This window comes from Perca fluviatilis, chromosome 20, assembly GCF_010015445.1.
Source record: "Perca fluviatilis chromosome 20, GENO_Pfluv_1.0, whole genome shotgun sequence".
In the NCBI taxonomy this organism is placed as follows: domain Eukaryota; kingdom Metazoa; phylum Chordata; class Actinopteri; order Perciformes; family Percidae; genus Perca; species Perca fluviatilis.
The window spans coordinates 25,139,470-25,160,918 of record NC_053131.1 but is presented as its reverse complement, the minus strand read 5'-3'; the positions used below and the strand labels follow the sequence as shown (position 1 = coordinate 25,160,918).

Sequence of the window (21,449 nt, the reverse complement as noted above, 5' to 3'; positions counted from 1 at the left end):
TCTTATCCAGATGTTGCAAGATGTGCCCAGGATGGAATAATTTGGCTCTCTTAAACTGATATATACAATTAGGGATTTTTGAACGGCCACTTTTTAAGGCAAAAACAAAAAAATACAAACAGCACATTTGGAATGGTGTGTTAGGAAAAGAGCCTGCTAGTTGAAAATTGTAAGACACGCACACAATTATGTGCACATACACGTCCATGTGCATTGATGTGCATTGTTTCCATCTCTACCGCTTCTTCATTCATTCTTGTTTACTTGGTCCTATTTTTAGCTGCAGCTCGGCTCAAATGCCCTCTGCTGGGCTCATCAAAGCAGCTCCTTCCTGTTGTCATAGAAAGAGGCTGGCACGTCCTTTAGCTTCTCCGTCTGCAGGCTACCCAAATCTCTCTCAACAGGGGAGGGAGCAGAGCTGTGGGTCAGGTATATTTATCTAAACAGGTAGATCATTTAAATCACGGGAGGACGTAAATAATTTAACTATCATTTTAATCCTGCATTGTTAGAAAAGTTCATTTCTAATCATGTAAATACCTCCAACTGCGTCCATTACATCAACACCTCCTATTTCGCCTTTAATCTTTTCATCTCAGCGTTCTCCTGAATGGACCCTGAGACAGTTCTGTCACAGTCGCACATGAGAGAGTAGCATTTACATTACAATCATGTTCACTCCATGTATGACCTTGTGGTGTGTGAACACCAATGGTCCTTCTGGGAATAACACAATTCAATCAGCCTACTGCTGCTGGTGCTGCTGGGAAAATTGGTTATTCAGAGGAGCCCCACACTGTGACTGAAAGGTGTTTCATAAGTGAAATGTACTGACTTATATCACCCGTTTTGCATTAAATGCCAAGCAATGATGTTTATTGCTTAGCAACAAGCACCTTAGAATGTAATTAATGCTTTTAAAATGTTGTAAATGTCAAATGAAGGCCATGATGTACTCTGCGTTACGAACAGGATGTACAAAGCTTTAAGGACACCTTCCTTTTTGTACAATTTCTCTGTATCTCCTCTATGTTATTGGTATGGATTTGATATGGGGAACTAGTGAGTGATAATTGATTTTAAGCTCTTTAATATTTTAAACATTCAGTAAAAATGAGGGTGTACTGTACAGCAGTATTCTTCAAGGCAAACACCTCCAGTGCACACAATGATTGATTCAACAGAAACACTTCAGAAAGTTGTATTTCTGCCCCAGTTAACAAACACGCAAAGTGTTGTATCCTACAGAATTATAAGATGTCTATCTTGTAAAAAATCTCAGGGAAACAACACCAGTAATTCAACTATGGCTGTTATCCCTAAGCATCATTCAGGAACTGCAATACAAAGTCAAAGTGATGCAGAGTTTAGTTGTATTTGGCATTATAAAAAGGAAGAGGAAATTAAAACCACACACAACTACAACAATGTCAAATATAATACAATAAAGTCTGACTGAAGACTTATTTCCATTGAGGTCCTTAAAGGTCCAATGTGTAAGAATTTCTCCCATCTAGCGTTGAGATCATATATCGCAATCAACTCTCTCACACCACGCAGTTCAAAGTACCTATTACAGCTACGGTAGCCCTCACGCTTCAAAAAGCCGGTCTCTTGCTCTTTTTCTTTTTCTGGGCGAAGAAGAAGAAGAAAAGAAAATTTGGATTTTGATCACGTGTGGTCCATGTTTCCTTCTTCAAACTTGCCGGGGCCGGGAAGCTACCATACCCATTAGCAGCATTAGCAGCACCTGTGAGTTTATCATGTGACAGCAAAAACACGAAAGGCGGAGCAGTATGTCCTGTATGTCCCTTACCGGCTAACGTATTTCAAGATGGCGCATGAATATGGAGCGTCTACCCCTGGTCTACCCCAGTTCATGCGAATGCAAATGTAAAATTTCAAGCCAAAAGGAATACTTGGAATTGATGGTGGTGGTAAATATTCATGAAATAGGACAAGTTTGTGAACGGGCAACACAGATTTTGATAATGAACAACTAAACACGTTACACGCTGGACCTTTAAAGTAAAGATAGCAAATATGCAGCAATAAATAAATATGAAGGATTAATAGGATCTTAGTGTCAAGGTAACTCAAACCAATCTGCCTTATATTCCCCTTTTCTGATTAAATCACCTTTAAGCCAGAAAAAAAATATGTTGGCTTACTTTTTTGTTTTTAAATATCATATAACTTAGCTTAGAAAAAGTCCCGCACACTGACCATTACACAATAATTTATTTTAAAAAATACAACGTTTCGGTCTGATCAGGTGATGGTGTAAGACCGAAACGTTGTACTTTTCTAAATAAATGATTGCTTGCGTAACGGTCAGTGTGCGGGACTTTTTCTAAGCTTCTGATCTGCTACTTTTGATCATATCCTACGCATCTGCCCGACAAAAGAGGTGTGCAAAAAAAGCTTTCCATGTTAAATATCATATATCTAAAAATGCAAATATAATCTATCATGTTTTTACTGAATGGGTATAAAGATGAAGTCCTCATATGATTGACATAGATATGATGAAGTGGACCTTGAGTTAAGCATTCAAAATGACGAGTATACCAGTGCCAAAACCAGTGACAACGTTTACATTAATTATCTTTATTCAAATGTGTTATTAACAGATCAGTCTTTAGTGTCATCAAATGGATGATTACAATGTTAGAATAAAGTAAATTTTCTGCTAGTGCTCTTTGTGAACCTGATATCTTAAGCAAGTGTCTGAGTTAAAAAAAAAAAAGAAAAAAAAAAGCAAAGACTATCAACAGGTTGTTAAATGCAACATTTTCCACTGATTTCTCTGACGCAGGCTGAAAAGTGAGGAGCTGTTTCCATAGTAATAACTTCCTACACATAACACAAATTGACTGAACGACTAAATTTAATGTGTGGGTGAAAATGACACGAACAGTCCAAGGCTGCACACAAAAGGACCAATGGAAGACTCAAATGCACAAATATTTCAGTGAAGGGTAATATGTAGTACCGTAATGCCTCAGACCGTCGGTGCTGAAGTACAATTCATTTATGATTAAATCACACCAACAAATATCTGTTTGATGCAGAATCATCATCAGGTTTTCTGTATCAGACTATGTGGGATGGCCAGTGTATAGAATAGTGAACTGACACCCCCATGTGGTAAAACCTAGTAATTGAATTCTGACAGTTCAGTGAGCTGAGCATAATTAAAAACCCCATTCACATGTAATGACTCACTCAATTATTTATAACTGAAGAAATGTGGATTTTCTAAGGAACTTCATTGCATTATGATATTGTATGAGACTTAAAAAGTACACTGCAATTTAAGAAGAACCACTCATTTTCTTAATTACCAACATTGCAAACCACAGATATGCTTCTAAATTAGAGGATACATTTCTGTAGTTCTTGTACTTTTTTTATTCATTCATCCATCCATCCATCCATCCAGTTCTTTTAGCTGTTGTAGCCTGTTGTAGCCCAACATTGGCCAAGCAAATAGACTCACATGTATTGCTATACACCCATACACACACACATTCTCACTCCCAACTCAGGTTGGTAATATAATAATACGGTGGCTTAGTCAGGACCCCTAGGCGTCACCTTTTTTTTTTTTTGTTAAGATTATTTTTTGGGGCATTTTAGGCCTTTAATTCCAAAGGACAGATGAAGACATGAAAGGGGAGAGAGAAGCCCTTCTCTGCTGCGTCGAGGAGTAATCCTCTTCATATGTGCGCCTGCTCTACCAACTGAGCTAACCCGGCCACAGGCGTCGCCTTTTTGAACGCTTTCGAAACCACTTTGGCGTCATTTTTTCAACATGCAAGGCAGAGTTAGTTAGGGTTAAGTCTCATTTATGGTTCTGCTGAGGCTCCACGCAGAGCTTTCGCCGTAGCCTACGTAACATGCCTGAAGTTTATACTTGTGCGTTGGTGTGTGCGTCGATCTCTTTAAGAGAATAGCAGGGCCGGCATGTGTGTGTATATATACGCGTGGGGAGTGTGTGGTAGAGCGAGTGAGAGAGTGACGGTGATTAGCTTCGGAGCGAGTACCAACTATAGAGGCAGAGAGATAGAAACAAAGTGCCTCCCCCTCCCCCCCCCCGCCTGTGCTTTCTGACCACGGTCGGAAATCTATAGCAGGAAAAGTGAACCCTCTCCACCAGGAAATGAGTGGAGGAAAATCCAACACGCCCAAGCTGTGACGTGTAGTAAAATATTTTGAGAGGTGCACGTCAGGGTACGGCGTAGGGTGCGTGTCTCCACGTACCTACACAAATACCCACGGCATCGATTTAACGCAGATGCATTAATTGGCCTTCAGGCAACAATACTATTAGGTTTGACCTAAAAGTGTTTGCTGCGTAACTTTGTGGTGGCAAATTTTATTTTAACCATTTGTTTAATGATATTAACCATTGGTTTGATTCTTTTATAACGCCACAAGATTTAGCTTCTTCATGTGTAGATTCAAAAGGCTCCAAGTGAAATAGTTGGCAACCGTGAACTATAGCCCAGTAGAGTTATTTAGTTCTACTAGCCTGAACCTTCTCACATTGTTGTCTTTTGCTTAGATAGAAGTGGAGAAGGCCGATGACTGTTTACGACAGTGAGAGCTACGTAGGTTTCTGTCTCCTGAGATAAACTGTTGTTTAGACTAATGTTAGGAACAGAGAGCAGAGGGCAAGGTGAGACAATGGTTTGACTTTTCATGATGTCCTCTTTTCAACTATGGCCATACTAAAAGATACATTTAGAGGGGTGGCTTAACAGAGTTTCTTCACTATATGATGTTTGGATGTTTAGACTTTAGGTTAGAAAGACATTTTCAGTTGTGCTGCATGTACCTTTGAAACTGTGTTTTCTCCATTTGCAAATGTAAATAAATACTCAAAGACCAAACTTTGGTTTAATTCTCAAACAGTTGTTCGTTTTGATTTTATCATGAATATCACTAACTCTGCTGCTTCAAGGAAAACTTCCACGACAACTTACATGTGTGACGTTAGATAACTACCGTATGTTACCTACGTACTGTAACTTGCGTAGGTATGTGATGGTAGTTCAAATAAGTTCATGTTAACGGCGGTCTTCTGGGTGAAAGTCCTGTGTTTTGTTTGCCACATCCATCCATCCCGACGTCCTCCCTACGCGGACTTCGCCGCTCTTAATACTACGTCGTGTCACGGCGCCGCGGTCGAGCAGTTGCAAGACTGTCTCATACAGACTCAACGGGTGCCTTGTGCGCAGGGGTGCATGACATATCGACTCAATATCGTTATCGCGATATCACGCTGCACAATATTATATCGAAAGTGTCGCGATAAGCACGCAATATTTTGTTTATTTTGTGGAGCGCTGCGTCCTGTCCGTTGGCTGTGTGGCTTAGAGGTGTTTGATTTAGAGCCCGCTTGAAACGCTATAAATGATCATGTTTCATTAGCCAGTTACCGTGCCACTTGCACGTTAGTGCACGTCAGCGCACGGGTCCGCTACGTGACAAACGTGTGCATATTTCGACAAGAGTGACAGTGTAAGTGAAGAAATACTGTAGATAGAGACTAAACTAAACAGAACGAATCAGAGAAGCGAAAGAGAAAAGGTTATGTCTCGTTCTCTTTATTTATTTGACTGTACAACCAGTAAAACATGTCCTGCTCTGTACCTGGTGTGTATATGTGTGTGTGTGTATATATATATATATATATATATATATATATATAAATATATATAAAAATAACATGGTCGTTATTTATTTATTCATGTTGTACCAGTCCAATATGACTGTCAGTTGAAAAAAACCTTGTATGTATGTATGTATGTATGTATGTATGTATGTATGTATATATATATATATATATATATATATATATATATATAAAAATAACATGGTCGTTATTTATTTATTCATGTTGTATAGATACAGTCCCAATATGATTTTCAAAAAAAATTTTTTTTTAAAAAAAAATTTTTTTTTTATTTTTTTTTTTTTTTTTTTTAATTTTTTATTTTTTTAAAATATTTTAAAAAAAAAAATTAATATTGATATCCCAATATTTATAATCAACAGCGCAATATCACGTTTTGTCAATATCGCGCAACCCTACCTGTCCGTCAGTATCAGATGCTGAGGGCCACTGAAAAAGCTGCTCTATTGGAAGTGGAATTAGGAGTGACAACGGGTTGCCCATACACACACACACACACACACACGTACACACACACACACACACACACACACACACGTTAGTTTGCATACATACAGTACTTTAAGTCTGCAGTTTGTGTTTGAGGTTGGTCAGTTGCTCCATGTCGACGCTGCTGCCACCGCACACGATCACCAGCAGGGGGCCCAAGGGAGTCGGCAGCAGACCTACAAAAAAAATAAAAAAAATAAAAGAGTAGTGCAACAAAACCGATCATCTTTTGCAGAGGTTTCCCCTCATTAGAAATGAATCACTATATAGATTACATTTCATCACATTAATCAGGGACCAAACTTAGCACCATCTATCAGCCAAATGCTGGTAAAATATATGCAAGTGGCTGGTAGATTTGCTTCACTCACCAGCCAAAAAACTATGGTAATCTATTGAGTGGCTGGTAACATTTGAACATTCATTAGCCATTTGGCTGGTGGACAAAAAAGTTAATTTTGAATCCTGATAATAATTATTGTTGTTGAACATATTCTACCAACATGGCCGTAGTCTGAAAAGGTCCTATGATGTATGCATGCATAAGAAAAAGAACCACGAGAAAATAAAGACCATTAAATGTGGCCACAAGACATCGCTGTTGTATCAACAAAAAGAAGAGTTACTAGTAACTAGAGAGGAACTAATGAGGAGATTTAGTACACACACACACACACACACACACACACACACACACACACACACACACACACACACACACACACACACACACACACACACACACACACACACACACACACACACACACACACACACACACACACACACACACACACACACACACGGTAGTAAAAGAATGTACGAAGTGCATTGACAGAAAAAGCGAAACCAGTATACTCTGAAGAAAATATAACAACAGGAAGCCAAGCAGTGAGGCCAAACAAAAGCATGACCAGATTAATTATAAATAAAAGACGATAAGAGCAATAAATAAAAATAAAAAATAAAAGACGAGTAGTTACCTTCATCCTGTAATCTGCGTATAAGTCCGCTGTAGACAGCTGCTAGTGCTGCTCCGCACGCCATCTCCACCAGCACACGCTCCTCATCTACAAGATCACACATGCACGCACAACACACACAGACACACACAGACACACACACACACACACATTAAGTAAAATGAAGGCAAAGCCAACACGACGCCCACGTTCATTGTAGAGGCTTATGTTACCAATTCAAATCAAAAGTTAAGGATTGTTCCTTTTCTTAGATATATGGGCTGTTTACAAGTCATTATTAGCCAAAGATCATTAAAGATCTGCTGCATGTACCTGTCACTTCACTACCTTGGAATCAAAAAAAAAAAAAAAAAAAAAAAAAAAAAAAAAAAAAAAAAAACACACACACACCACAATCTTTCAAACCACCCAGATCCTGCTGGTCAGTCATCAAAATATTGTAATTTGCTCGTTGCATTGGCTGTAATCAAAAGCTTTCTTGCAAACCGTCTTTGCTCCGAGACATTTCGCCTCGCTGTGGAAAGACAGATGAGGATGAAGTTAGTTTGGTTGCATTCCAAAAAAAAAAAAATGGAACTGCAGAAAAGATTTGAACTCGCTTAAACTTCTAACCTGGTGATGTCATCCAGGGTGACCAACCTCCCCGCCTTAACCGCAGCGTTGAAACAGTGGGCCCCCACTGTCTCCATTGCAACGATGGGTACATCTGTCCAGCCTACATCCTTCAGGCCCTGGATGACACCACAGAGGAGCCCTCCTCCGCCCACAGACAGCAGCACAGCTCCAGGCTTCACGCCGGGGCCCAGAGAGGCGGCGACTTCAGCGATCATACTGCCGTGGCCCTGCCTGGGTGTGTGGTGGGAGCAGGGGAAAGCTTTGACTGGAATTCATGTGATATTGCAGAGTTTTATAGTTCATTCATTAACACTGTGTTGCAGGAAACTTTGGAGTTTCTACCAGAGCAGGGGGTGATCGAACGGAGGAACGAAGGTGAGTCCTTCAGTCTCTGCCAGTCTGAGGGCCTCTGCGTTGGCATCATCCCAAACCTAAGAAGAAGATTTGACTTACTTCTTCTAAATATTTGTTTTTGTTCTTAAGAGTAAACACAATTGCCAATTTCCTGTTTAAACAACTGTGATCACATAAAAACCAATGTCCAGTGGTGGAATGTAATAGAGTTATCAGAACTTTAATATATTTTGATGTTCCTCTGTTCTGTTGTGACAATAAAACAAACAAGTTTATTTTTAAACTGCATAATCATATTATTTTAGTGACGACTCCTAAATAACTACAAATAACTAGCGTTAGGGAATTTTTTTTTTATTTTATTTTATTTTTTTATATATTGGGCGATATATTGGAATATCGGATTTTTAAATCATCAAATATTTGTATCGATATCGGCCTAAAAAATCCTTTATCGGTCGGGCTCTAGAATGTAACCAAGTACATTTAGTCAAGTACTGCACTTAAGTACAAATTTGAGGTACTTGTACTTTACTTGAGTCTTTTCTTTTCATGCCACTTCTACTTCTACTCCGCTACATTTCGGAGAGAAATATTGTACTTTTTACTCCACTGCATTCATCTGACAGCTTTAGTTACTAGTTACTTTACGTGTTAAGATTTTCCACACAAAACACATGTAGTTTATAAAATATGATGTTTTATTGTAAACTAAACTACCCAACAATATAACGGCCTACAAATCCAGCGGAGATGATGAGTGATTAACCACATAGTCGATTGACAGAACTGTTTTGATCGTTGATTGAGGATTTTTCTGCATGGAGTACTTTTAATACTAAAAGGTAAATTTTCCTAATAATACTTACATACTTTTACGTAAGTAACATTTTCAATGCAGGACTTGTAACAGAGTATTTTTTACAGTGTGATATTAGTACTTTTACTTACAGTAAGTAAAAGGATCTGCATACTTCTTCCACCACTGACAATGACTTTGCCACAAAGATCACTTGCATATACTTAATATTAGGCTCTACCTTGCCTGTGATCTTGACAGTAGCACCCTGATCCTGGAGTCTCTGAACGACCAGCTGAGGAGACGAGGAGGGAACTACGATGGTGGCCGGTACACCCATTTTTCTGGCTGCGTAGGCTGCAGCCATGCCTGCATTACCACCTATACAAAATGCCTGTATGTTACATTACGGTCGCCAAATTGATAATGCATTGTGCTTACTAGAATGCTGTGTCACAACACAAATGTCACCTGAAGCGCAGACAACCCCTTTGGACTGTCTGACCATCTGCAGAAGGGAGAAAAGGGCAAGTTAGTGTTTTTTTTTTTTTTTTAACCAAACAAATGTTGTATGCTTAGCTGAGATCTACACCACAATCAGTCAACATTGGCCTTTAATTCAAATGACAGATCAGATCAGTCAGTGTGTGATATGATGGAGGTGGAGTTGGAGGGCTCTTACCTGCTGGCAGAGGTGTCCGATGCCACGGATCTTGAAGGAGCCCGAGGGCTGTGAATTCTCCATCTTCAGATACACAGCGGTTCCCACGAGTTTGGACATGGCGACGCTCTCCAGCAGCGGTGTGTTCAGGTGGAAATGGTTCGCCATGGTGCACCTAAGTTTACTAAAATGCCAAACAATGGGTAAAGACGAGTACAAATTTGAGTGTGATGACGACCCCATGAGAAAACGCCATCCACTGATGAGCACTGTGAAATGCGGTCGAAAGCTCCAGAAAAAAAAAAATCTACTGAACGGAACTTGATTTTTGTTTTTTTTTGTTCAAAGTACAAAGTTAGTTAACAGCCAGCAGTATGTCAAGATAAGTAGGATATTTTCAGCAGAGTGGTTTGGGAACTAGCAGGAGTCAGCAGGTGGTTCACAGGAAAATACTTTACTACAGATTTTTTTATATTAATTAGGTGTCAAACTGATATTTCCTATCCTATTGTGTGCCATGCATGGCCCGTGCTGCCTTCATGAGCAGCCAAAAACAGATCAGTAGCAGTAATAGTTGAATGGCATGTACACATGAACATGGAAAAGCAGGGAAATAGTAGTTTTGCAGATTTTGTAGATCAATGAAGCAGTATAGCGACACATAATTAAAGAAAGCTAAAGTTAAGCAGAGATGAGCAACATTGTTTGTTGTTGTTCAATAGAACACTATTTCTGATTAAATACCAAAAACAACAAAAGTCCCACCATTATGTATTATAATCCCGAGTAACTGGGGCATTGTTTATAGAAAAACGCACCTCTTTTCATTCCACCTTGGTATTCAGACATCAACCCAAACCATTTACATGGCTTGATACCATCATGTATATTTTTTATTTTCATTCATTTTATTTAGCTATTTATTGTGTTAAGAGGTAATTCATCTATTAAGTTCAAAATGTACATTTTATGTAGCACATTTCAAAGTGACTTTGTCCTGAAACGTATGAAAGCTAACGTTAGCTGGTTGAACAAGAACGACTGTGTGACGCAGGAAATCCTTATGAATACAAAAAGTTGCGTGCCGTACAGTACAGAAAGGTAACGTAATGCAAACCAATTTAATGACGTGACGTTAACTTGTACTGTACGTCTTTAGATAACAGCGTATTTTATGATATTAAATGTTGACTTACGTTTGGATAAAACGTCCGGTTGAACGAGCCTCTGACCTTTAAATAAAGTGTTTAATTGTATGCAAAGTGTATTATACTTTCAGTGCACGGTACATTATGTTATATAAAGTAGCTAGCACGTTGCAGAAGAGTGCATCCAGTAGCAAAAGCAGCGTCATAAACCCAACCGCGTCCATCCGTCAAACCAGCAAAACTCTACCACTTCCGGTTGCTACTTCAAAATAAACGTGCCACTTTATGCACTTGATTCACTTTTTCAGTAATTATAGTAATAAAGCAAACAACAATAATAGTAATCTGCAATATTTTTACATCATATTGTATCTAGTGTGCACAGCTATATTCAGCCATAATTACTAACATGTAGCCTAGTAACGTTGCTCCTGATTTTAAGTTTTGTTTTAAGGTCATCAAATACTACATATTTTATCTTGCCTCCTATATAAGGCAATATTTAGTAAACAATCAGTATAATACAATATTGACTGTTCGACAATTTAAATACATTTATAAAAAGAAAGAAAATAAAAATAGGAGGACAAAATGAGCAGAAACCCTTACACATAAACCATTGTTTCTGTTACCTTTGTGATGGTCAGGGTAGATCACAGCTAGACTTCCAGACCTATCATTTGTTGCTCCACAAACTTGGTTGTCTGGTCCTTCCTTATCACTTTTTGTGTGGTAACTTCACACGTGTTTGTATTTTAAGTAAAGTTGAACCTGTGAACTTCACCTCTAAAGTCCACAGTTGATTAACAAGGCTTGGATGTGTGTGTGTGTGTGTGTGTGTGTGTGTGTGTGTGTGTCTGAGCGTGTCAGAAAAAGAGGCGGCCTATGTTGATTTTTTTTTTTGTATGTTTGTTTTCTTCTTTTTTATGTTTTACCACACACACACACACACACACACACACACACACACACACACACACACACACACACACACACACACACACACACACAATCCTGAGTGAGTGAGTCAGCGCTTGTTGTTCTTTAGGGATTATAACGTCTTTATTATCATTGTACATTAGCTGTGTAGTTACAGGTTGCATATACACAAAGTAATGGTTCGCACTCCTCACACCAATGTGCCATTCTCACGTCAAACATCCCTCAACTTATTGCCTCATATTTTACACAGCATGTTCAAAGAAATGTCAGAACATTTCTGTACACTGGGCGGCAGCAGTGAGCTGCGCCAGCACTGACAGATAAAGAAACAAGAGCAGTGTGTCTAATAATAATAACAATAATAAGAACAATAGAAAAACAATTGTTTAAATAAAACAATAAATCGGGGGAATAATAAATGTCATATAACAACTACTGAAATATGTAAATATGAAGAAAAAAAACTTGTGAGAAAGTCAAGTTGTTTTCACACTTTAATTTCTCCATTCCCCATTAGCTAATGTAGCCCCATTTTAACACTCCAGCAATTAGCCCATGGAATATGTATAAACTTATATTTTCTACCTTCTAAACTCAAGTTTCCTAAAAATGTGCCACTGAGCTTCTGGTAGATGGGAAACATCATATCATATTGTTAAAGTCATATTGTTAGTGTTAGAGCCTGTATCAGTATTGCCCCAGTATGAGGACCAATATGTGTCAGGCCCTAGTCTGGACTAGGTGTTAATGTGTGGCAGAAATTTTATTCAAAATGTGGAAAATGTTGTCACTTTAATTCCTCCTCCTCCTCCTCCTCCTCCTCCTTCATCCTTCTACATTGTAGCTGCTTTGTTTGTTTTTTTACAAACACATTTCTCACCTTCTTGTTTTCCTTCTGTTCTCCTGTCTTACCAGCAGCAACCATTTTGCAGTTGAACAGATGTTGATATGACAGCATGCACCAGTGCTGAGTCAACATAAATACAGAATAGTAAAAGGCTGAGGCATCTGTAATTATTCACAGATGCTTCTTTTATCATTTTGTGAAATCAGAATCAAAATATTCTTCTGATATCAGTTCTTTTTTTTTTTTACCATGCCATAATATTATATTTTCAACATCTGTTGCGCATGTGTGTTGATGTGGACCACAGCCACCATGCATCAAAAGCTTGCTGGATTCTGTTTCTTTAGTCTTGTGGTTGCACTTCCAACGTTATTCCTGGCTGACACTGCTAATAGCTGCTCCATCTAAAACCTGACAAAAACCTGTCTCTCTTTTAACACACCTTCATAGGTACACTATATGTTCTCTCCTCACACTTCCCTCTCTCCCAACTTCACATCTCACACATACTTTTACCTGCTCTAGCCTGTAAATTTTTTTTTATTAACACCATACAAAAATAAAGTGGCATTCAAAGATCAAGATTATTTGGATGAATGTCAGATAGGGCACTATAAATCCAAGCCCATGTTTTCATGTTCTGAGCTGAAAGAACTCAACACTTCATCCAAATCATATTTCTTATTTTTGCTTCTATTCAGCTTCTCTCATGCAGCTGAACTGGTGTGAAGTTGCCAAGCTACTGTTGCTCAAAATAAGATTCAGTCCATTTTTTTTTTTTTAATTGCAGCAACTCAGTGAAAATATAGAAAGATTCTACCATAAAGTGGCTCTGTGGTTCCAGCATCACATCCAAACAAACGAAAAAAAGAAAAGAAAAGCTTGCTTCAGCAGAGTCGCGAGCTCCGTCTTTGTTTCCTTCTTTCTGCCTCCTGACTACCTCCATCATTTGTTTGTCTCTTTCTCGGCTATTGCTTCCGCCCACATGCTGCTGCTGCCTCTTCTTCTCTGTGTCTCATGCGCCCTCTGCGAGCGTGCACGTGGCTCCTGATCTGGGCTTTATGCCAGCGAGCGTTGTCTGGGTTTGATTCTTGGATACAGCTGGAGAGAGAGCAAGAGAGACGGGGAGGGGGCAGGGTCATTACATCATGTTAACGTTGCTCTCAAGGTGCCCCAACATCATGAAGGCACGCAGTGTGGGGATACATCTGCCAAGTGAGAAGGTAATTCGCTGAATGAACTGGAATGAGTTTTGGTGTTAAGCGTAAACTAATACGGTACTATACATGTACTGTACTTCCTACTGTAAAAGTACGGATCCAACATTCACTTTAATTTCCACTGAGGCCGCATACAGGCATACAGGCATACAGTACAGTTGCAGCTGTAAAGGGACACTGTGATGGACAGTTTAATTAAAGCTATAATGTTCAGCTTTACTGGTACAATACTTGAGTTAAGCGTTATGGAGTGTGCACAAAAGCACAAACCCTGTCCAGTAATGCATCATTTCTCTAAAAAAAATAGCCAGTATTATTTTTCTTGTCGCTTCACTTATACAATCAAAATAGATTTATCTATCTGGTACATGTAAACATTTTTTTTTTTAATTTAGGATTAGTGCTATATGATTGTAACTAGGGCTGGGCGATATGGACCAAAAGTCATATCCCGATATATTTTGGCTGAATATCGATATACGATATATATCCCGATATTTTTTTCCGCGAAGTGAGAGCAAATGTTCAGTCAAAGCCCAAATCAAATATGACATGTCACAAGTAGTTTCATAGAAACAGTTGCAAAATCAAATAAATAATAAACCGGTTTCTTCACCTGGTTCATGATTAAATGCTCAGCTGTTCAAATAACAATAAAATGTAAACCTAAATACTGTATAACAGGAGTACCTTTTTTGAAATCAAAGCTCCATAGGCTATTTGTGATTCGTTCCAAAGGTCAATTAAGCTTTAGATATTAATATAATCTACTTTGTTCAAAATGTAATGCCTCATGCCTGTAAGCCTAGGTTATAGTCCCATTCTTCCACTTGATACTGCTTCCACTTAAATAAACTTAAGATGAACTATCGACTACAAAACAAAGACATTTATTATGATCGGTTCACAGATCTGAGTCCAAACGGAAACTTCACCCTTCTGAACTAAGAGTTTCTGCTTCAAGGTGAAGTTTAAACAGACTGAAATGTCCAGGCTCATTCCTCCACTATTTATTTCTGTATGTATTTAAGCGTTACATGTAATTTTAACGGGCACTGAGCTCCAGATCCTGCAGCCGCAGACGGTCGCTGCCCCGCTGTAGCTTCTTTCCGTCGCCGCCGCCCGGCAAACTTAGTGGAACTTTCCGACGATATCGACATACAGTTCGTCCTGGACTACGTGTAAGATCCTACCGATCACCACTCTGTCTTTGGCTGGTCCGATCTGGATCAGCGGGGACCCGCGCAGCAGCGCAGGCTTTCGTGTTTTTGCCCGGGGAAGAGACGCTGCGGCCGGCCAGGGCTCTCCGCCGCTCCGCCGGAGCTCAGATTGCTGGTCGGCGGCATATATAATCATAAAACACATTGTCACCTGTTAAATGTTATCCATTGCTGTTTGTTCTTTTCATTTCCTCTATCGAACATAATTAAGCAGTACAAAAGTCCGGCATCTTTAGCGTTGATCTGAATGCTTCGGCCCCCTGTTCCAAGATGGCGGTGGGTTTTGACGTATGTTTAGAACCTCACGGCGACATATCTATGGGAGCAAGGATCACATTTGAACTATATCGATATATGCGATATGGTCTAATTCCATATCTCATTTAAAAATATATCGATATATTTGTTTATATCGATATATCGCCCAGCCCTAATTGTAACTAACAGTTTCATAGCTATGGGTAGAAAATAATAACCATTCAAAGATGAAATCTATCGACTCATTCCTGGGCCCAAGTTTGATCTGTCCACCACATACTACTTACTAAAAATCGGTTATATCTCAAGTTTTTCAGATGTCGACAGATCAAATCAACATCAGCGTATGCTAATTTCAGATATTTATTTTTTGGATAGAATAGAATAACTTATTTTTCTAACTTCATTGTGACATAATTAAAGAGGGGATTACCATATATATTGCATACTTGTTTTTTCCTGTTTTGATGGGAACACTGTGCACATTACCTGTAGCGGGTGGTAATTGGCTGTTTGCTAAAACCCCCTCCCTCAAACGGCGATTGTCCAATCATTGCTTAGCAACCGTAACTAGACACGACCGGTCTATTAAGCTTTGGATTTCTCCAAAACTCCTGTCTCTTGTCCAATTTTTTGTGGCGACCATTAAAGTAGACAACGCTCGCTTGTGTGCACACATTTATGAAAAGGTGTCAGTCGTTATGTCTTAGTGTTCTCTCACCCCCAGTAGGTTTCTGGGTATATATCCCTCGCGGTCGTTAAGCCGTGCCCACCACCACTCGGTCTCAGTGTCGTCGCGCCGACGCAGCACGGTGAGGGCGTCGCCCTCGCTGAAGGACAGCTCATCGGCTTGCTGGGCCGTGTATTCCCAGAGGGTGTAGACCAAGCCTTTGTTCATCACACCCAACTTTTCTTGGACACCTGGGAGAGTTCAAAATAAAAAAAATAAACCATTTCAATTATGTTGCTTTCAATTGTCACATGACAGTTAAAGGGCCCTATTTTAGCGATCTAAGCGCACGGCGTGAAGCGCATGGCGCAGGTGCGTTTAGTGTGTCTCCAAATCCACTAGTGTGCACGTGCTGTGCACGAGCCTAGGCACATTTTACTAATTTGCTGTTCAAATAACAAGGAAATGCTGCACTATTGACTTTAGACTAAGTTTTTGTTGGTCAATGGCGCGATCACTTCCCGCTGCCTCAAAATAGCAATACGCCAAGAATTCACCTGAACACACCTCCCTGTAAGACCAGCACGCCCATGGGCGCAGGTGCATTTGCTATTTAAACGACGCAGGTGCTGGACGGGAAATTGACAACTGCGTCGGTCTTAAACTAGCAAAGACACTTGTGTCGGGCTTTGCGCTGCGCTGCGCCGCCACCGCGCCGGGTGCTAGATAGGGCCCATTATGTCTCTTCCCCTGTGGTGAAGTTTACTGTTGTAGACTGACCATGTGTCTGTATACCTACCGTAGAGGAACTGAGAACACTGTGTATAGCCCTCCTCCATTTCTTCACATTTGTCTGCCGCAGTTTCCACGTCGCTAATTGTCGTGGCGAAAATGGCGGCCCCCGACTCCACCAGCATCTTACAGAGGTGGACGCTGTTACATGAAGCTGCACAGTGCAGAGGAGTCCTGGGAGGGACAACATTAAAATATGACTTTAAACAGACTCAAAAATTCCCATGCAAGACAAGGTTCATTCAAGACAGTACAAAGGTCCCAGGTATGCACTTACACCAAAAATCAAACACCGGCTGACGTGAGCTAAACATGAATTCAGTCAAATGCATCGGTAATTAAATCAAGTAACTTCTGAATGAAGATCCTCATTACACTTGGTAATCTCTTCCTTCAATACTGCGAAGGCAGCTGGGTCAAAAAATGAATTTTTAGAAATGCAATTATCTCTGTCATTGTTGCCTCTGAGCCGAGCTGCAGTACCGCTGCCACAGAGCGTGTTCATTACCCAAATCCCCTCTAGCCCTTCAGCAGCCACTGTTCTATTATTAGTCTGGACTATTACATGATTGAATGACTGGCTGAAGGTACTGACCATCCGTCACTGTCGGCTGCATTTACATTGACTCCAAAGTCCAGCAGGAACTTCACAATATGGTGATGGCCGGCGCAGACAGCGTTATGAAGAGGAGTTATGCCTTCATCGTTAGGCATACTGGGATTTTCCACCTGAAAGACAGAGATGATGAGAAAATATACATAGAGATATTAGACTAATAGAATGATTGGCTAAGCCACAGTAACAATGGAAGAAACCCTTCACTTTAACCCCAGTGGAGAGAACTATAGAAGTGCCAAAAGGCTGAATTCACAGCAAAACTGGGCATAGTGCAACATTTTTTGAAAAGCTCGGAAGTTGTTGAGTTGCTGAGTCTTACTGCCTTGGGGTATGATAACGCTTGTTTTGGATGTGAAGCATCTGCACGTTCCCTTGAAAGTATCAGCTCGTCTTTGCCGCTTGCAGAGTCAGTAAGCACTTTTGTCCAAGTGAAAGATGTCAGTGATAGACAGGGATTTGCCTTTTTTTAAATGTAAGGCTTTGTTCTGTGCTGCTGAAAAATACAACTCTGCGATACCGAGTGTGAGTGTGTCCTCAACAATAACTTTCCACACCTGACAACTGAGACCACCTCTCCTCTGATGATCTGCTGAAGATCAAAGATATTATACTTAATAAGTGCTGTCGTGAAGGTACTGAAACGCTTCAAAATTGAATCAGTTGAGGCGATCTGTGTGTGGGTGTACAGTAATCGTTGGCATGTACAAATATTCTTCTGTTGCATAAGGAAATGTATCAAAATCACTGAAATGTATCAAAAGCACAACATTTTTAGAAGTGTAACCACATTGGAGGTATTAGAACCAATATGATATTTAGCTCCACCTGACAGCCCAAAATGTAAAGATGATCTAGTGAGATTACACTTACTCATTCTAGAGTCTGTGGCTTCAGACCAATTATCTCCCACAGCTGACCAACTGCTGAATTATCTTTTTGATACTATTGGGTCAGGGTTTTAGACCACACCGCAGCACTGAAAATCCCCAAACCAAAGTAGTGATTAGGACAGCAGCTGACTCAACCTTCATTTAAATTGTCTTATTATTGGTATTTGAAAAGAGCTGGCCCCTGACCATCTTCAAGCTACCCCATTCTCCACCAGTCAAGCTGCCTTCCCTGACCTCGTCCACCATGCTACGCATCTTCTGAGCTATCTTAGTCTTATGACTCTTCCCCCCTATCCCCTACACCACCTAGCCTGCCCTTTGGACCTGAATTGATGTGAAAAACCCATACTGGACTTATCTTTTTGGACTTTTATTCTGGTATATTGGACTTTGGAATTATTACATTTGTGTTAAACCCCTTGTTGCAACCAGTGGGTCCCAGATGTCTGAGAGGGGATCTCTCTTTGAATTGCCTCTCCATACAGTAAGTGTTTCCACAGGATTATTAGACGGTGGTTTCCCTCTCTTTCTCGCGAAGCATAAGATAGGTTTGGAGACTTGTAAAGCCCTTTGACTCACTGTAATATTGTGCTGTACAAATAAACTTGGCTTGATTTTATTTATTTTTTGCTCTGTTAATAGGCATTTGGAATTTGAATTATGCAATTATAATACAAATACGGTAACTGTAACAACATGATTTAGTGTTACCTCATATATAATCCTCTGCACCAGATCAAACTCTCCCTCTAATGATGCGTCCAGCAGCAGAGCTAGAGGGTTAAACTTCACTCTCAGACCGTGGCCTGTTCGCTCTGATGACGGCTTCTTCAGGTTGGTCCGCTTCACCTGCGGCACACACACCGACAGAAACAGAAACGTGTTGACGGTGCAAGATAGGAGTTGCTAAGTAAGAACTTACTGCTTAACCTGGCACATTAGCTTACACAGAGAACAATTCTTGTGTTTAGGTTATCATTAACATGTTACAAAGCACAACAAGAAACAAAACAGAATACTCGCTAAGAAATCCAATTTATAGGTCAGGGGTCTTTTTAGGCCAAGGACTCCTTAGCTGAAAAAGAGACCGAGTAGGGACCCCCTACTAAATACATTGTATACAATTGAGTTGCAGATGGAAGAAAATGTATGTATATTAATATATTATTTATTTATTTATAACACATAATGTTATTAAGCTTATCTTTTCAATGTGTAAATTATTTTTTTCACATGTAGGCCACTTTAGCTTTGCTATTAATATGTTAAATTCATATTAATGTTTATTTTCAGACATATTTAAATTTTTGAAAAAAACTTTAAAAAATATATTTTCTTTTTACATAATTTTTAAGATTTCTGTTATAGGTTATACGTATTATTAGTGTCCATTTTAGGAAACAGAAGCCTTAGCTTTCATGTGTGTACCTATACCACTTATAATTACAATCGCATAGATTGTAACTACCTTAGGCAGTGAAGGGGGGGCGGGAGGTGACGGTGAAGGGGAGGCGTGGCCTACAGAGTTGTGTGCAGGACTAGATCCTCTCTGGTTGTTATTGTTCTGGTCCTCTGGCCTATCAGGTGCAGGGGGTGGGCTGGTTCGGGTCGCTGGAGACACGTTATTGGTAGTTTCTGCTTTTGCTGTCGTCTCTTTAGGTGTTTCTACGTCACCAGAAGGAGGGGACAATCGGCGGGCGCCCGAGTTCAGGTTTTGAACTTCGCCTTCCACGGCTGCCATACTGACGTGCTTGTCACCAGGTTCTGCATTCCCATTTGCTGAATGGATGTTGTCCATTTCACCCAAAAGGCAGTCAGGCTGGTAGAAAGTATTGCCTGGAATTGAGAGGGAAACAGTTGATTCAAGCACCATCGAACACTTAAGATCAATATGCTGTATAGATCAACTGATGCCACCTAAACTATCCTGAGGAGAGGCCATATCATCATATCACAGTGTCTTACCTGAGCCTCCTTCCATGCTTCCCGCCAACGTGTTGAACCTGCACACCACAACAGAAATCAGCTTTAACCGAGCTGCTGCAACCTTCGTTCATTGTCATTTAGTGTCTGTTTCAAATTCAGTTTCATGAAAATGTATTTGTTTTTACGGTGGGGTACAGTATACAGAATAGCACAGACCTCTGGTACAGCAGTTTTTGGATGTTTGGCCCCTGTGGGCCCTCAGGCTCTGTGATTGAGCTCCGTTTTTTCAGGGGTCGTGGTGCGTTGCTGAGACGTCGGCGGAGAACCTCCAGGTCGGCATCACTCTGGTAACGTAGCTGGGAGTGGGCTGTGAAGGGCAGAGGTGGGATTCTGTAATGTTTACAACTAGACATTTCTTCTTCTGTTATTTATTGAAATGTTGTTATTAATTGCTTCTGCTCACCAGATCCCTAACATCACTTATTCGACACAGAAGATTTTTTCGTTTCAATTTAGTAGAATTTTTTTTACTATTTTCTAAGGAAATGATAAGGTAAATGAACCCTATAAGTAGGTAAAAGCAAGTGTAGTGTCAAAACTTATTAGATATTTGTCACAGATTTATACTGCAAAAACTAACCATATCACAGAACCAAAATTACGGCAGCACACTGATGAGTTTGATTTCTTCTCTGGCACCTACCGACTGGGGTGAGCTTAGTGGGACTAAGAGGACGAGGGATGTTGTCAACAGTGGGAGGTGGGAGGATTTGCCCATCACTGCTCTCACCTCCTCCTTTCACTCCTTCTTTATCTGTAACATCTTCTCCTCCTGCTCTTACTCCTCCTCCTCCTCCTCCTCCTCCTCCTCCTCCCTGGAGAAAAGGGACAGGGGATGGAGAAGTGGAGGAGGTGGGGAGGATGGGTTTACCATAGACTGTGGAGAGAAAGGAAACGGGACAGAGCTTAGATGGATTTTCCATTGTGGACATTGTATCGTTAATTATACACTATCTTTACTATATTACCTGCTTTGACAGTAGTCCTGTTGCTAAGAGATCCATAGTTTTTGGCCTGAGGCTGCTGGAGATACATGCTGTAGATGGAGCTGCTGTTCATAGTGGCGGGGCCCTTCCTGGGGGACTGGGGCCTGGAGGGGTGGTCCGGAACGTAGGGACGCACAGCCACCGCTGGAGGGGGATCTGTTCGCTCTGTTTGCGGGGACAAGGGGGATGGCTGGGAGGCGGAGCCTAACAGTAGCGACAGAGTATGGAATATATACAATTAACACTTAATTTCCAAATGCTACACT

At 40.3% G+C, this 21,449-nt stretch overlaps 2 protein-coding genes across 5 annotated transcripts in view; both read right to left on the bottom strand.

Moving 5' to 3' along the window:
* The window catches only part of LOC120549233 (serine dehydratase-like), a 30,278-nt gene extending 19,289 nt beyond the window's left edge, over window positions 1–10,989 (bottom strand). Inside the window, 10 exon segments of the mRNA XM_039785966.1 lie at window positions 6,260–6,369; window positions 7,177–7,269; window positions 7,570–7,611; window positions 7,614–7,690; window positions 7,789–8,022; window positions 8,134–8,222; window positions 9,186–9,325; window positions 9,416–9,452; window positions 9,627–9,789; window positions 10,802–10,989. Of these exon segments, the coding sequence (XP_039641900.1) occupies window positions 6,266–6,369; window positions 7,177–7,269; window positions 7,570–7,611; window positions 7,614–7,690; window positions 7,789–8,022; window positions 8,134–8,222; window positions 9,186–9,325; window positions 9,416–9,452; window positions 9,627–9,773 (963 nt within the window). The 5' untranslated portion in view covers window positions 9,774–9,789; window positions 10,802–10,989 and the 3' untranslated portion in view covers window positions 6,260–6,265.
* An 801-nt stretch (window positions 10,990–11,790) lies between these two features.
* LOC120549173 (apoptosis-stimulating of p53 protein 1-like) overlaps window positions 11,791–21,449 on the bottom strand; it is a 51,963-nt gene continuing 42,304 nt past the window's right edge. For all 4 annotated transcript variants that reach the window (XM_039785856.1, XM_039785855.1, XM_039785857.1 and 1 more), the window contains 10 exons: window positions 21,166–21,387; window positions 20,841–21,074; window positions 20,354–20,504; window positions 20,177–20,214; window positions 19,680–20,047; window positions 18,923–19,060; window positions 17,298–17,431; window positions 16,710–16,876; window positions 15,962–16,161; window positions 11,791–13,643 (listed from right to left, as the gene is read on the bottom strand). In XM_039785856.1, the coding sequence (XP_039641790.1) occupies window positions 13,602–13,643; window positions 15,962–16,161; window positions 16,710–16,876; window positions 17,298–17,431; window positions 18,923–19,060; window positions 19,680–20,047; window positions 20,177–20,214; window positions 20,354–20,504; window positions 20,841–21,074; window positions 21,166–21,387 (1,694 nt within the window). In that variant the 3' untranslated portion in view covers window positions 11,791–13,601. The remainder of the gene's footprint in view (window positions 13,644–15,961; window positions 16,162–16,709; window positions 16,877–17,297; window positions 17,432–18,922; window positions 19,061–19,679; window positions 20,048–20,176; window positions 20,215–20,353; window positions 20,505–20,840; window positions 21,075–21,165; window positions 21,388–21,449) is intronic.